The sequence below is a fragment of the Corylus avellana genome, chromosome 2 (genome assembly GCF_965113065.1).
Source record: "Corylus avellana chromosome 2, dhCorAvel1.hap1.2, whole genome shotgun sequence".
Taxonomy (NCBI): Eukaryota; Viridiplantae; Streptophyta; class Magnoliopsida; order Fagales; family Betulaceae; genus Corylus; species Corylus avellana.
In genome coordinates this window covers 13462363-13475953 of record NC_142491.1, presented here as the reverse complement: position 1 = coordinate 13475953, position 13591 = coordinate 13462363, and the positions used below count along the sequence as shown (strand labels likewise).

Below are 13591 nucleotides of genomic sequence, written 5' to 3'. Positions count from 1 at the left end.
ACTAAAATTCAGGGGGCCTAAGTGAGAATTTTGGTAATTCAGAAGGTATTTGTCAAATTGGTTGAAAGTTCGAAGAAACTTACTGAAGTTTTTCCTGAAGTTAATTAGTAGACACGTGGCTAATTGTCTTTGTTCTTTCGTTTATGAACAACTTAATTAAACGCGTCAGAAGAATTTTTCACACCTTGAAAAATTCCATCATGTTGACTTTTTGATTGGGTCAACAATATTCTGCGGCCCCATCTTCAAACCTCCCTATATATATATATATATATATATATATATATATATATAAAGTAACATATTTAAAGAAAAAAAAAAAGAAAAAAAAAAAGAAAAAGAAAAGGACGAAATCGGGGTGGCTCCCTTGGCCAAAATGGGGTGGCCGGACCACCCCATTTTTGGCCAAGGGGGTGGATGGAGCCACCCCTGGCCAGTCTGGGGGTGGTCGAACCACCCCCATAGCCAAGGGGGAGGGGGTGGTCCGGCCACTCCCAAAAGGCCAAAAAAACAAAAGGAAGGGGGGGATCAGGTGTTTTGGGGTTGGCCGGACCACCCCCTTTTTTTCTTTTTTCTTTTTTTTTTTTGGCTTTTTGGGGGTGGCCAGATCACCCCCTTGGCCATGGGGGTGGTTCGACCACCCCTAGACCGGCCAGGGGGTGGCTCCAGCCACCCCAATTTCGTCCTTTTTATTATTATTATTTATATTTTGCTTTTAAAAAAAAAAAAAAATTAATGCCTAAAACGACTTCGTTTTGGGCTAGGTAGGTGTTTTAGTTTTAAGGCACAAAACTGTGTAATTTTGGGGTAAGGGTAAAATGGGCATAAAATTTTACTTTAACGTTAAAAACTACCATAAGGGTTCAAAGTGAGAGCAAACTAAAATTCAGGGAGCCTAAGTGAGAATTTTGGTAATTCAGAAGGTATTTGTCAAATTGGTTGAAAGTTCGAAGAAACTTACTGAAGTTTTTCCTGAAGTTAATTAGTAGACACGTGGCTAATTGTCTTTGTTCTTTCGTTTATGAACAACTTAATTAAACGCGTCAGAAGAATTTTTCACACCTTGAAAAATTCCATCCTGTTGACTTTTTGATTGGGTCAACAATATTCTGCGGCCCCATCTTCAAACCTCCCTATATATATATATATATATATATATATATATATATATCCAAACAGTAACATATTCACCCTACAATCTCTCATTCTTTATTCTCTCAAGCTCTTCTTCTTCTACAGCAATGGCTGCTAATGGTGATGATCGTCATGAAACGAAGATGATGAAGCCAGAAGGGTATCCATCATCGGACGACGAGGAAATGGAGGTCTCTACGAGCACGTACACTTCAGAAAGCATCTGGAACCGTCCATTTTTCGGCACACACAATGACATGTCACTGCAAGGAAACATGAAAGACATGGGAGACAACTACTTCAGGTTTCATGGAGAGCATGGAGAACCAGTTGATCCGAGGTTGCTGTCGCTGTTGGTATATTTTAGGGAGCTCTTTGCTGCCGCTGAGGAAGTTTTCAAGAAGATATTTCCACGGCTTCACGGCGAGATTTCCGAGTTGCTTCAGAAATTCGGTTCGGCGATATCCCGAGTGAAATCGGATCGAATGAGGGTTCGGACGATGCAGAGGAGTTTGAGCATTGGGTCGCCGCGAACACTGTGTAGAGATGGAGATCTGGATTCGCCGTCGACGTCGAGGCTCGAGTATTTCAAGGTGCGGACTGTGCGCATTAATGGCGGCGGTGGTCAACAGGGTGGCCAAGGCGGTGGTGGTGGTGGCGGCTCCAAATAAAGCGTAGTCAAAAAATTTATTATTTGTTATTATTCTTTTATTAATTTGTTGATATATACGAATTTTTAGACCGGTTGGACCGGCGACAAGCCGGTTGTAAAATAGAAAAAATAGTTATTGAAAGTTTGCCGGTTCTCAAAAGGACTAGAAACACTCTGATATGAGTCTATAACTTTATATTTGATCAATATTTTATAAGAAATATATGTTCGGTTTTCATTTTTAATTTATCAATCTCTCGTCCATCTCCAAACAAGAAATAAGCAAATCTTTCATTCAATTTGTGGTACCCACAAGTTCACATACATATTCAATGATGAATTTTTTTTTTAAAAAAAGGGATAGATAAGAGATGTATTAAAAAATGACACCAAACACATCTCTATTACAATGTGCGATAATTAGATTTCCAGGTACGTAAGGAGACCAACATTAGGGACTCCAAACCAAAGAAACTAGGATGATTATGTACCTAATAATGGGATGTTTGAATTTGCTTGTTGATCATATGAAACATTCCACCCATTCCGGCTACAATAAGACAGGATTAAGCCTTACATATGCATGCAGTACTAATGCACAACATAAGGATAATAAGTTAATAACAATCTCATATGAATCAAGCAAAACTTCATATTCGATAGATTTTTTTAAGGATAAAAATTTCTTCCAAATCCAGATGGAGGATTTTTTTCTAATCTAATCTATAATTTTTTCTTGTGCTTTTTAGCATGTGAGAAACACAGATTATTTTAGTAAAAATCATCTGTGTTTCTCACATATTTGACTGATATATGACAATACTATATAGATTGGGTTAAAGAAATTTTCTTCCAATCTTATTAAAATGAAATGTTCGTTTGTCAATTTTCTGGTACTTTCCTATATATGTGAATAATAATAACTCGAACCCCAAGTCATGACAACCACGCCAAGATATCAGTGACAGCCACAAATATTAAATGAAATATTTGGCCAAAATGAAATACAATATATATTTTAATTGATACTGGTAGGATAGATGGTCTTAAAGCTCTATAAATAGGGGCGTGATCCTCTCCATTTTACTTTAGGGGTAAAATTGTCTAAAAAATAATTTTATCCTTCAAATTTGTACTAACCGAAAACGAAGAGGATCCGGTTTTGTATAGTCATGTACTCAAATCACATATCAATTAAAATATAGCCAAGATCTAGAGAAGGTTTTACCATGTGGATGTAGATCACTATAAGCCGAACCACCTAAAATTTGTGTATTCTCTTTCCTTTATTTTTCTTTATTTTATTATGAGAAATGATAAAAATTATTTTTCATTCCATCTTTCTCCCATATTCGTATAATGAATGGGTGAATTTACTATTGAATTTGTCTGACATTCACATGAGTCTAGAAATCTAATACGGTAAATCTATTAAATTTGCAAAAAAAAAAAAAAAAAAAAAATCGTTAAAAAATAATTAAAAAAATTATATGTTACACGTCTCTTTTATTATTAATTTCTATAATTACCTTAAGAAAATGCAACTAGAATCGATGACTCTACATGTTATTAAGAAATGTTCAGTGTTATTGAATTTATTTTCTCAATTTTGTGGGCCTAGAAGCTTCTGTTCGTGTTATTTACGTAATGCTACAAATCATTAATAAGTTAAGTATATAGGAAGCAAATGTCTTTGCTTCGAATTTTGCTGATTAATTATTTGCCAACACGAAATAGTTAATTGGATATCCAGTTTGGATATATAGGGACAAGTCCGAATTGTCTTCTCTGAAGCTTCTAAGTAGTAGACACAAGGACGCGCGTGGACCCAACCTAATTTCCTTATAGCTAGCTGGATAAATCCCCTCCTCCAAGAAAGCTAGCTACGGTCAATCATGACCATATCTCATTATGACCCTATTCATAAATTGACATACTTTTTTTTTTATTTTACACGAAACCCTATTGGTTTGGTTTGTCCTAACTTAAATTGGAATATATATAATTGTAATCAGATTTTAGATCAAAATAGGAATTTCTTACAAATTAATTTATAAGTTCATGCAAATTAGTTTAATACAATGACATCTGTCTTTAAAATATGTGGAAAATACATGTTTTTTATTTTATTTTATCTTATTTTATTACATAATATGTGTCTCTTAATTTGCAAGAAGTATATATTTTTTTAATAGCATGTGTATTTTACATTTTTTTTTAGAAAATAATTTCAATCAGGTCGTGGTGTAAATTGAATGTTTTGCACTCTTCAATAAGAAACAGACATCTCAGCTTGAAACACAAAAAATAATATAACCCTTGACACAAAATAATTTTTTTTTTCTTGACAAAATACCTCATAGACAAGATACTCATTGATAAAACAACTGGAGCCATCGTCTTGATTGGTTTTCGAGACTCCAGTGTTTAAGGCTCAGAGGCGGGTGGTAGGTACATTGGATTAAAATGAATGCAAAAAAATCTATCGAATTAATTTGAATTAATTGTATGATATTTTTATCTTCATTGTTTTTGGTATTTTTACTGTGTCAAGTTTCTATTGGAAACTATAAAATGAAGTTTTACACTACATCCTCGTACAAGGGACTCTCGTTTTTTTAATAGTATTAATAAAAAAAAAATGCACTTCTCATGTCCTTTAAAAACACATATAATTTTATTAGACCAAGTTGTATAAAATTAACTATAAACCAATTAATTCTAACTAATTTTTGTTCGCCAAGGGGCCCATCAGGCTGATTTGTCTATTTCTATCCGGACAGGTGGTGACCCAAAGTGTGTAATATCAAACCACAGGTATATCACTATCTCTATTTTCTTTACTTTTCTTTTAATTACTAGCATTTTCAGAAAAACTCAAGAAATTCTTGTCGGTTTCGATTTTAGAAGAAAAATAATGACAATAAATATGTCATATTTTTGAACTAGCCTAATTAATCAAAGGCTAAAATTCAACTATTACTGGATAGAATAATTCAATTTAATATTGACTTCATTGTGTGAACATCTATAAGTTAAATCACCACTTCTCCCTAAAGTTTAAGCTAATATAAATAGATGAATTTAATTATTTAGTTTATATTCCAACACTCCTAGGGTTCCATCTTTAGCAGAGAGCGCCGCTGGTTCTCCCCCTCTTCCCCTCCCCTCCTCCCCTCATCCTTTGTTGCCTCCCCCCTCCCCTCGCTGTATTCTCCTTGTGAGCTAGTCTATTTAGTTGATGCTTCCTAACGTGGTGTTTTCTCCCCTTTCTCTCCGCCTCTTTCCCTTCCTTTGTCCCTTTTTTTTTTTTGTTTAGGCTCTTGGATCGGTCTTGTCAGATCTCGATCTACCGTCCTTTGTCAGACCAACATCGTCGGGCGCCCCACCACCAGGTTCTTGGGCTCCGTCTGTGTAGCACCCTGGTCCTATATTGGGAAGATTAGGAAAAAACCCACATAGAATGAGTGGTTTATAAAGATAGTCATGAGCGCTAAGTCCCACATTGCCTAGTTACTAGGTGAAATTGAGCTTTATAATGAATTTTAAGGAAGCTCCAAATTGACTAGCCATTTTGGAGTAATAGTGCAAATGTAACTAGCACTTTTCCCTGGGTCCTGACGAGGATGTCAAGAATTTAAGAGGAGGAGTTTGTAACACCCCAGTCTCATATTGGAAGATGAGAAAAAGCCCACTTTCACATAGAGTTGGTGGTTTATAAAGATAGTCATAGGTGCTAAGTCCTACATTGCCTCGTTACTAGGTGAAACCGTAATTTATTATGAATTATAGAGAAGTTCCAAATTGACTAATCATTTTGAAGTAATAGTGCAGATGTGGCTAGCGCTTTTCAGTAGGTCGTTACAAGTGGTATCAAAGCCACCTAGTAACAGTATCAAAGCCACCTAGTAATGCCAGGGAATGTTGTACTAGAGCATTGCATGACGTCTCCCTGACGAGGACGTCAGGAATTTAAGATGAGAAGTTTGAAACACTCTGATCCTATATTGGGAAGATGAGAAGAAGCCCACATAGAGTAGGTGGTTTATAAAGATAGTCACAAGTGTTAAGTCCCATATTGCCTACTTACTAGGTGAAATTGGACTTTATAATGAATTCTAAGAAAGTTTCAAATTGATTAGTCTTTTTGGAGTAATAATGCGGATGTGGCTAGCGCTTTTCCCTAGGTCGTTATAAGTGGTATCAAAGCCACCTACTAACGCCAGATCATGTGGTACTGGAGTACTGCATGACGTGGCCATGACGAGGATATCAGAAATTTAAGAGGGGGAGTTTGTAACACCCCAGTCCTATATTTGGAAGATGAGAAGAAGCCCACTCTCACATAGAGTGGGTGGTTTATAAAGATAGTCATGGGTGCTAAGTCCGACATTACTTATTTACTAGGTGAAACTGGGTTTTATAATTAATTCTAGGAAAATTTCAAATTGACTAGTCCTTTTTGAGTAATAGAATAGATGTGGCTAGCGCTTTTCCCTGGGTTGTTACAAGTAGTATCAAAGCCACCTAGTAACGCTAGGTCATGTGGTACTGGAGCACTGCATGACGTGACTTTGACGAGGATGTAAAGAATTTAAGAAGGGGAGTTTATAACACCCCGGTCCCATATTGGGAAGATGAGAAAAAACACACTTCCATGTAGAGTGGATGTTTATAAAGATAGTCATGGGTGTTAAGTCCCACATTGCCTAGTTACTAGGTAAAACTGGATTTATAATGAATTCTAGAGAAGCTCCAAATTAACTAGTCCTTTTGGAATAATAACGCAGATGTGGCTAGCGCTTTTCCCTAAGTCATTAAGGTCCAATACCATTTGCCGCGACTGTGTCCTCGCGTTTTGGCCAGTTTTCCCCTGTCAGCCTTCGTTTTCGACTTGGCTTCTGCTTTGGGGGTTTTTGTTTTTACATGTAATCTTTCTATTTCTTGTCTTGTTGTTTTCTTTTCTAGTTTTTTCCTGTTCGTTTTTTTGCCTGTATTTCTTGCTACTTGTAATAAGGTTGTGTCCTTTCTCTTAATCTGCCCGCTTGGTGTTTTGTGGGGTATCTGCTTTTGGTCCTGACCCTTGGGTTGTAGATGTAAACAGTATCTTGGCTTTCAGGTAGAGGAGGAAGAGTTTCGGCACTGGTTTTCTGCTCTCAAGACTGAGGAATAAGAGCTACCTATGCATTAGATTGAGTTTGTCTGCAACAGATCTGTTGTTAAAATTGATGACTAGTCATGGGTTAGTGGATGTTGATGTCATTGATAGGTCTTGATTGTTAACTTGTAATGTTTGTATCTTTGATGTCTGTAACCTCGTAGCTTCGGCTATGATATGCTTCAAAGCTTTTTGCTCTGTTTGTAAGAGTTTTTGCTTGCGATCTTTTCATCAATGAATGAGTATGGAATGTTTTCCCTTCCCAAAAAAAAAAACTCCCTCTTATATATATGCTCAAACTTTCTCTTAATAAGTAAGACCTAACATGTTAAATATTTAATTGTAATGGGAGGTTAATTGATAGAGACAATGTTCAAAGTCAAAACATATGCTCTGATACCACGTTAAATCACCACTTATTCCAAAAACTTAAGTTAATTGAAATAAATGAATATAACAATTTAATTTATATTCTAACAATTATCATTATTATTATTTTCCTCGGAAAGCACACTAGATAATCTGAACATGTTGGGGGGTGACTCCTTACTATACGTATACTTCTTTCTTTCCCATTTCCTTCTCTTATCTACAGCTATTGTTCCCTTCCTAAGGGTAGGTTGTTACACGTAACTCACCTGTTCGCCACCGCTATTTTTTTTTTTTTTAATTATTAAATACTTGATTTTTTTTTTTTGCTAAGCTGTTAAATAGGCCTTCAACCACAAGAAAAATGTGTTTGTCTTCGATATAAATAAACATGATCAGGAATATGATAATAAAGTGTGCGTGTTGTCCATGTATTTTAGAGAAGCTTATTGACTGCCCAATCGTTTGCTTCTTAAACTCATCTACTCCCTTGACTTATTATGTCAACAATGCTAATTGCCCTTGTTGACAGCTTACTATTTTCTTTAAATATAATTATTTGCCTACCATTATTATAATTACTTTGTCTAATTGCTTCTTAAACCTTATCAAATGGTGGCCGTTGTAATATATATATATATATATATATATATATATATATAATAGTTGTTAAATAAATGTCAGTTTATTTTTATTTTTTGGTTTTTTAAAAAATAATATTCACTTAAAATTAGGAAAATATCATGCGAACACAAGAAAAACACTAAACATTTACATGTGTTTTTCACATGTTAAAGGACAATTATCAATTTATTAAACTAATTTGTAGCTAATTTTATTTGTAAAAATAAAGACTTTTTTTTTGGGGAGGTCAGAACAGAAGAAAATAATTTATATGTGGTTCTCACTTCTCAGCCCTGTTATTCCTGGAGAGTTTAATATCTATCTGTTTCATGAACTGGCCGGATAGATATTTCTCATCTGAAAAATGTTACCAGAAAGATGTCATACGTGGCAACAAGGAATTCATCCCAATCATTTTCTACCACACTGTTCCGTACAAGTGACCAACTTCTTCAAGTAACTTGTAAAAGACCAAACAGCCGCCCCAAAAGAAGTCTTAATTAGACAGATCGTGATCAGTCTCTTTCCTGATTAAGACCATGATTAATTAATTCCGACAGATAATACTGTAGATCCTTATTTGGTACTCAACTGTTTATTTAACTGAATTACTAGTAATTTAGATAAATAATTTGAAACGGATTATGTTATTTTTGTGTACTTTTTTTTTTATTATTATTATTTTAAAGTTGATGTAATTTTGAAAATCACCATTAAATTTTAATTTAATGATGATTTTAAAATTTACATAAACTTTAAAAGAATAAAAAATGGTTCTTACCATTACTTGTGTGAGAAACCTTATATGAAATTCATTATGTTCGGATAGATAGTTGGGCAACCCAAAATATATTTGGTCAAACGAAACATTAGGATCCCCTACAAATTCTAGATTCTAAAATTATGAAATCTAGACTGTTTTTAGGTATCAAAACGTTTGAAAAATGCCGATTATTAAAAAAGGTTGCATATTATCAAGTACTTAGGAATATTTTCCCCTCCAAAATGCTTTTTTTTTTTTTGCAAAGATACATCTTCAAAAAATCAAAAGACAGGTTTTGACTCAAAACTTTTATATAACATAGAAAGTAAGGATATGATGAAATATATTAAATTCTTAACTATAATATGCCATTCAAGAATTTTGATTTCTAGTCTATAATTTCAACAAATGAGTTATATTGTAAAGACTCCTAATCAACAAATGAGTTATATATATAAAGCGGCTCAGACTAGATCTAAGTTTTCATCCTTTAGTCTGTTTATCATCTTTAGAAGTCGGATTTAATCTAAATTCATAGGGGTCTTTGTACTCTCGATGGGTTTATTCATCCTAATGGGCCGTGATCGTCAAAAGCTGCATTTTCAAGTGGCTTTCACTTTTCTAAATCTTCTTGGAGGCTTTGAGGTGTTTGTAAACTTGTAGTATATCATGATTACATAGCAGTAATATACATCACACGAGCGTGCATGAATAATCATACACGACCGTGTTTAATTTTTATTTTTATTTTTTATAATTAAAATATTAAAATATAACATTTTAATTAAATTTTGTAATTAAATCACACAAGCGTATAATTGTTTATGATCACTGCTCCATGATTACGTTATTGTGTTCTCTTATTCTTAGTGGTCACAACTTGGGTCAAATAATGAAGTATAAAGTCAGTACACACGTGGCTAATTGTCTTTGTTCTTTCGTTCTGAACAACGACTTAATTAAACGCGTCACTTTGATTAGAAGAACCAGTCAAGCCTTGAAAAATTCCATCATCCTTTTTAATTTTTGAATTGTTCAACAACAGTCTGCGGTCCCATCTATATATACCCAAACATTGCAATAACATATTCACCAAACTATCTCTCTTTCTTTAACAATTCAAAAAAAAAAAACTGTCATTCTTTATTCTCTCAAGCTCTTCTTCTTCTACAGCAATGGCTGCCAATGGTACTGATGATCATCATGAAACGATGACGAAGATGATGAAGCCAGAAGGGTATCCATCATCAGACGACGAGGAAATGGAGGTCTCTGCGGGCACCACTTCAGAAAGCATCTGGAACAGTCCATTTTTCAGTACACACAATGACATGTCACTGCTGGAGAGCGGCCTCCTGCAAGGAAATATGAACGACATGGGAGACAACTACTACAGGTTTCAAGCAGAACACGGAGAACCAGTGGATCCGAGGTTGCTGTCGCTGTTGGTATATTTTAGGGAGCTCTTTGTCGAGAGCGAGCAAGTTTTCAAGAAGATATTTCCAGGGCTTCACGACGAGATTTCCGAGTTGCTTCAGAAATTCGGTTCGGCGATATCCCAAGTGAAATCGGATCGAACGAGGGTTCGGACGATGCAGAGGAGTTTGAGCATTGGGTCGCCGCGAACACTGTGTAGAGATGGAGATCTGGAGTCGCCGTCGGCGTCGAGGCTCGAGTATTTCAAGGTGCGGACTGTGCGCATTAATGGCATCGGTCAACAAGGTGACCAAGGCAGTGGTGGTGGTGGCAGCGGCGGCTCCAAATAAAGCATAGTCAAAGAATGGAGCTAGCTGCTAATTCCTTCAACATGTAGAGCAAAATTTATTATTTGTTATTATTCTTTTATTAATTTGTTGATATACACGAATTTTTAGAACCGTTGGACTGATGTTTATCAGTACTCAAAATGATCAGATACTATGATGTTTATTTTTATTTTTCTAAGCAAATGGGGAAAAAGGATGTTTAACTTAGTAAAGTTCTCTGAAAAAAACTGAACAGAGAATATGAAAAAAAAAAATAAAAAATAAAAAGTCTTGTATAGGGGGAGTGTATCCTTTTTAATTTTAAGAAAGGCTCCTTGCTCAATATGGTAGAATATTGGATTCCGATATAAGATGTGAATTTTCTTATAAAATATGGTTTTCCTTGTAGGTAGCTTTAATGACCATGAGAATTAATGTATAGTTTTCATGTGGATAACATATATCATGAAAGTCTTTGATTTGTTTACCTTTGATAACTTGATTATCTGCTTGAGAGGGTTCATTAGTAATTTACCTAATAATGAGATGTTTGAATTTGCTTGTTGATCATATTAAATATTCCACCCAATCCGGTTACAATGAAACAGGATTAAGCTTGGATATGGAGTAGGAGAAAAAAGAGGCTGCTCAAAGTCAAAACTTTAAATTACGTATGCATGCAGTACTACTAGTACTAATGCACAACATAAGGATAACGATCTCATATGAATCAAGGAAGGCTTAAACTTCCTCAAAACTTCATATTCAATAGATTTTTCTTTTAAGGAAAGAAATTTCTTATCCCAAACTCAGTTGGAAGATTTTTCTCCAATCTAATTTATAAATTTTTCGTGTTTTTTAGAATGTGAGAAGCATATGATTTTTTACTAAAATCATTTGTGTTTCTTACATGTTCGAATGATACATGACAATATTATAGATTGGGTTGAAGAAATTTTCCTCCAATCCTATTTAAATGATTTTTTTGCCAATTTTCTAGTGAATAATAATAACTCGAACTCCCAAGCCATAGGGGGTAGGATCCCCTAGAAAGCAAAAGTCTTTGTTTCGAATTTTGCTGATTACTTATTTGCCAACACGAAATTAATTGGATACCCGGCCAGATGGATATGGACAACTCTGAAGCTTCTAATTAGTCAACACAAAGACGTGGACCTAACCTAATTTCCATATATCTAGCTGGATAAATCCCCTCCTCCAAGAAAGCTAGCTACGGTCAATCATGACCATATCTCATGCCCTAACTTAATTTGTAAACACCTGTTATACGATCTAGTTGGAAATATTAATGGAATACATGATTGTAATCAGATTTTATATCAAAATAGAAATTTCTTACAAATTAATTTATAAGTTCATACAAATCAGTTTAGTAAAATGAGTCTCACATATTTAAAATATGTGATAAATACATGTTATATATATATATATATATATATATATATATATATATATATATATATGCAAAGAGTATATATATACCTTTTTAATAGTATGTGTCTTCCACTTTTCTTTTTTTTTTTTTTTTTTTCTAGAGATGGTGCAAAATGGGTGTTTTACCCTTAATAAGAAACAAACATCTTAGTTTGAAACAGAAAAAATAATATAACCCTTCATTCAAATAATTTTCATTATCTTGATAAAATACCTCAAAGGCAAAATAATAATTGATAAAACAACCAGAGCCACCGTCTTAATTGGTTTTAAAAATTTTAGAGTTCAAGGCTCGAAGGTGGGTGAGGGTTTCAGTGATGGGTGGTAGACATTGGATTAGAATGAATAGAAAAGTCCATAGAATTAATTTGAATTAAAGATTAGTATTTTTATTTCCATCATATTTGATGTTATTACTTGATGTGTCAAATTTTTATTGAAATTTGTAAAATAAAGTTTTACACTATATCCTCATAAAAGGGACTCTCGTTTTTTCAATAGTATTAATTATAATAATAAAAAAAAACATGTATTTCTCGTATATTTTTAAAACACTTTTCTTTTTATTAGACTAATTTGTAAAAAATTACAAACCAATTAATTCAAACTAATTGTTGTTCCTAAAGGACGCATGAGACTGATTTGTTTATTTCTATCCGGACAGGTGGTGACAACACAAAGTGTGTAACGTTTTCAGAAAAACTCCAGAAATTCGCCTCCGGTCAGCAACGCGTAGATTGGAGTACTGAGCACGACAAGCATGGAAACTTCGGATTTTTTCATCTTTCATTATCCAACAAGTTATCCAACATCTTATGCTTATAATTTTATAAATACCCCAAAGCCTTATACATCTTTTTCAATCTCATCTTTTGTTTCTCTCAATCTTCGAAAAAAAGAAAGAAGAAAATCTCCATGGATAACCATCAAGATGCATGGGGAAGATATGCAGTAGAGCACGGGTGTCCGTCCGATGAAGGAATGAACGACGTGGCATCAAGCTCCAGGAATTTGCCATTTCTGGGCACGGTAGACGACATGCAACTGCTGGAAAGTGGTCTGTTTCGGAAACAATATGGCGATTATTACGTGGGTGGTGATGGAAAATCGGTTGATCCGAGGTTGTTGTCGTTGCTGGAGTTCTTCAGGGAGCTCTTTGTTCGGAGACGGGAGATGTTCAGGAACATATTTCCGGGGCTTCACGATGAGTTTGTGGAGGTGTCTAAGAAAGTCGGCGGCGTTGTGGCGCAACTTCAAGAGAATAGGAGGAGAGCTCCGACGACCGTGCAGAGGAGTCTGAGCGTCGGATCGCCGCCAACGCCGTCGGGGAAACGAGGGGAACCACCGTTGAGGCTCGAGCGGTTCAAGGTGCGTACTGTAATTCTTGCTGCCGGTGTTGGACAAGGCGGTAAAGGAGGAGGCGGCGGCGGTCAGCAGGGTTCCGGTGCCTCAAAATAAAAGCATTGGATTTGGATTAGACATGAAGAGCGTGGATGTTAACTTCATTTATTTTTTATTTTTTATTTTGTTTTTTATAATTATTAAAAAGGAATATTCTTTGTTGGTGGGGAATTAGACCTAATTGAATTGGTGATTAGGATTTTCAGTTATTCAAAGAAGGAGCTGAGAATTTTTTATTTTTATTTTTTTAAAATGTTTAAAAGCAAGTGTAATTTATCAAATCGGTTATA

The 13591-nt window shown here is 34.8% G+C and overlaps 3 protein-coding genes across 3 annotated transcripts; all 3 read left to right on the top strand.

Annotated features, from left to right (window-relative positions):
- Positions 1 to 1241: 1241 nt before the first annotated feature.
- Positions 1242 to 1805, top strand: LOC148587368 (uncharacterized). Its single transcript, XM_088512568.1, has one exon. It carries the CDS (start codon positions 1242 to 1244, stop codon positions 1803 to 1805), a length of 564 nt encoding a protein of 187 aa, XP_088368694.1.
- An 8041-nt stretch (positions 1806 to 9846) lies between these two features.
- Positions 9847 to 10466, top strand: LOC132171667 (uncharacterized). Its single transcript, XM_059583045.2, has one exon. It carries the CDS (start codon positions 9876 to 9878, stop codon positions 10464 to 10466), a length of 591 nt encoding a protein of 196 aa, XP_059439028.2. The 5' UTR covers positions 9847 to 9875.
- Positions 10467 to 12788: 2322 nt separating this feature from the next.
- On the top strand, positions 12789 to 13557 carry LOC148587367 (uncharacterized). Its single transcript, XM_088513991.1, has one exon. The coding sequence runs from the start codon at positions 12816 to 12818 to the stop codon at positions 13356 to 13358; it is 543 nt and encodes a 180-aa protein (XP_088370117.1). The 5' UTR covers positions 12789 to 12815; the 3' UTR covers positions 13359 to 13557.
- The last annotated feature ends 34 nt before the right edge of the window (positions 13558 to 13591 follow it).

Bases quoted from the DNA above. Each gene is read 5' to 3' on its own strand.
- LOC148587368 (XM_088512568.1), top strand. From the start codon at position 1,242: ATGGCTGCTAATGGTGATGATCGTCATGAAACGAAGATGATGAAGCCA.
- LOC132171667 (XM_059583045.2), top strand. From the start codon at position 9,876: ATGGCTGCCAATGGTACTGATGATCATCATGAAACGATGACGAAGATG.
- LOC148587367 (XM_088513991.1), top strand. From the start codon at position 12,816: ATGGATAACCATCAAGATGCATGGGGAAGATATGCAGTAGAGCACGGG.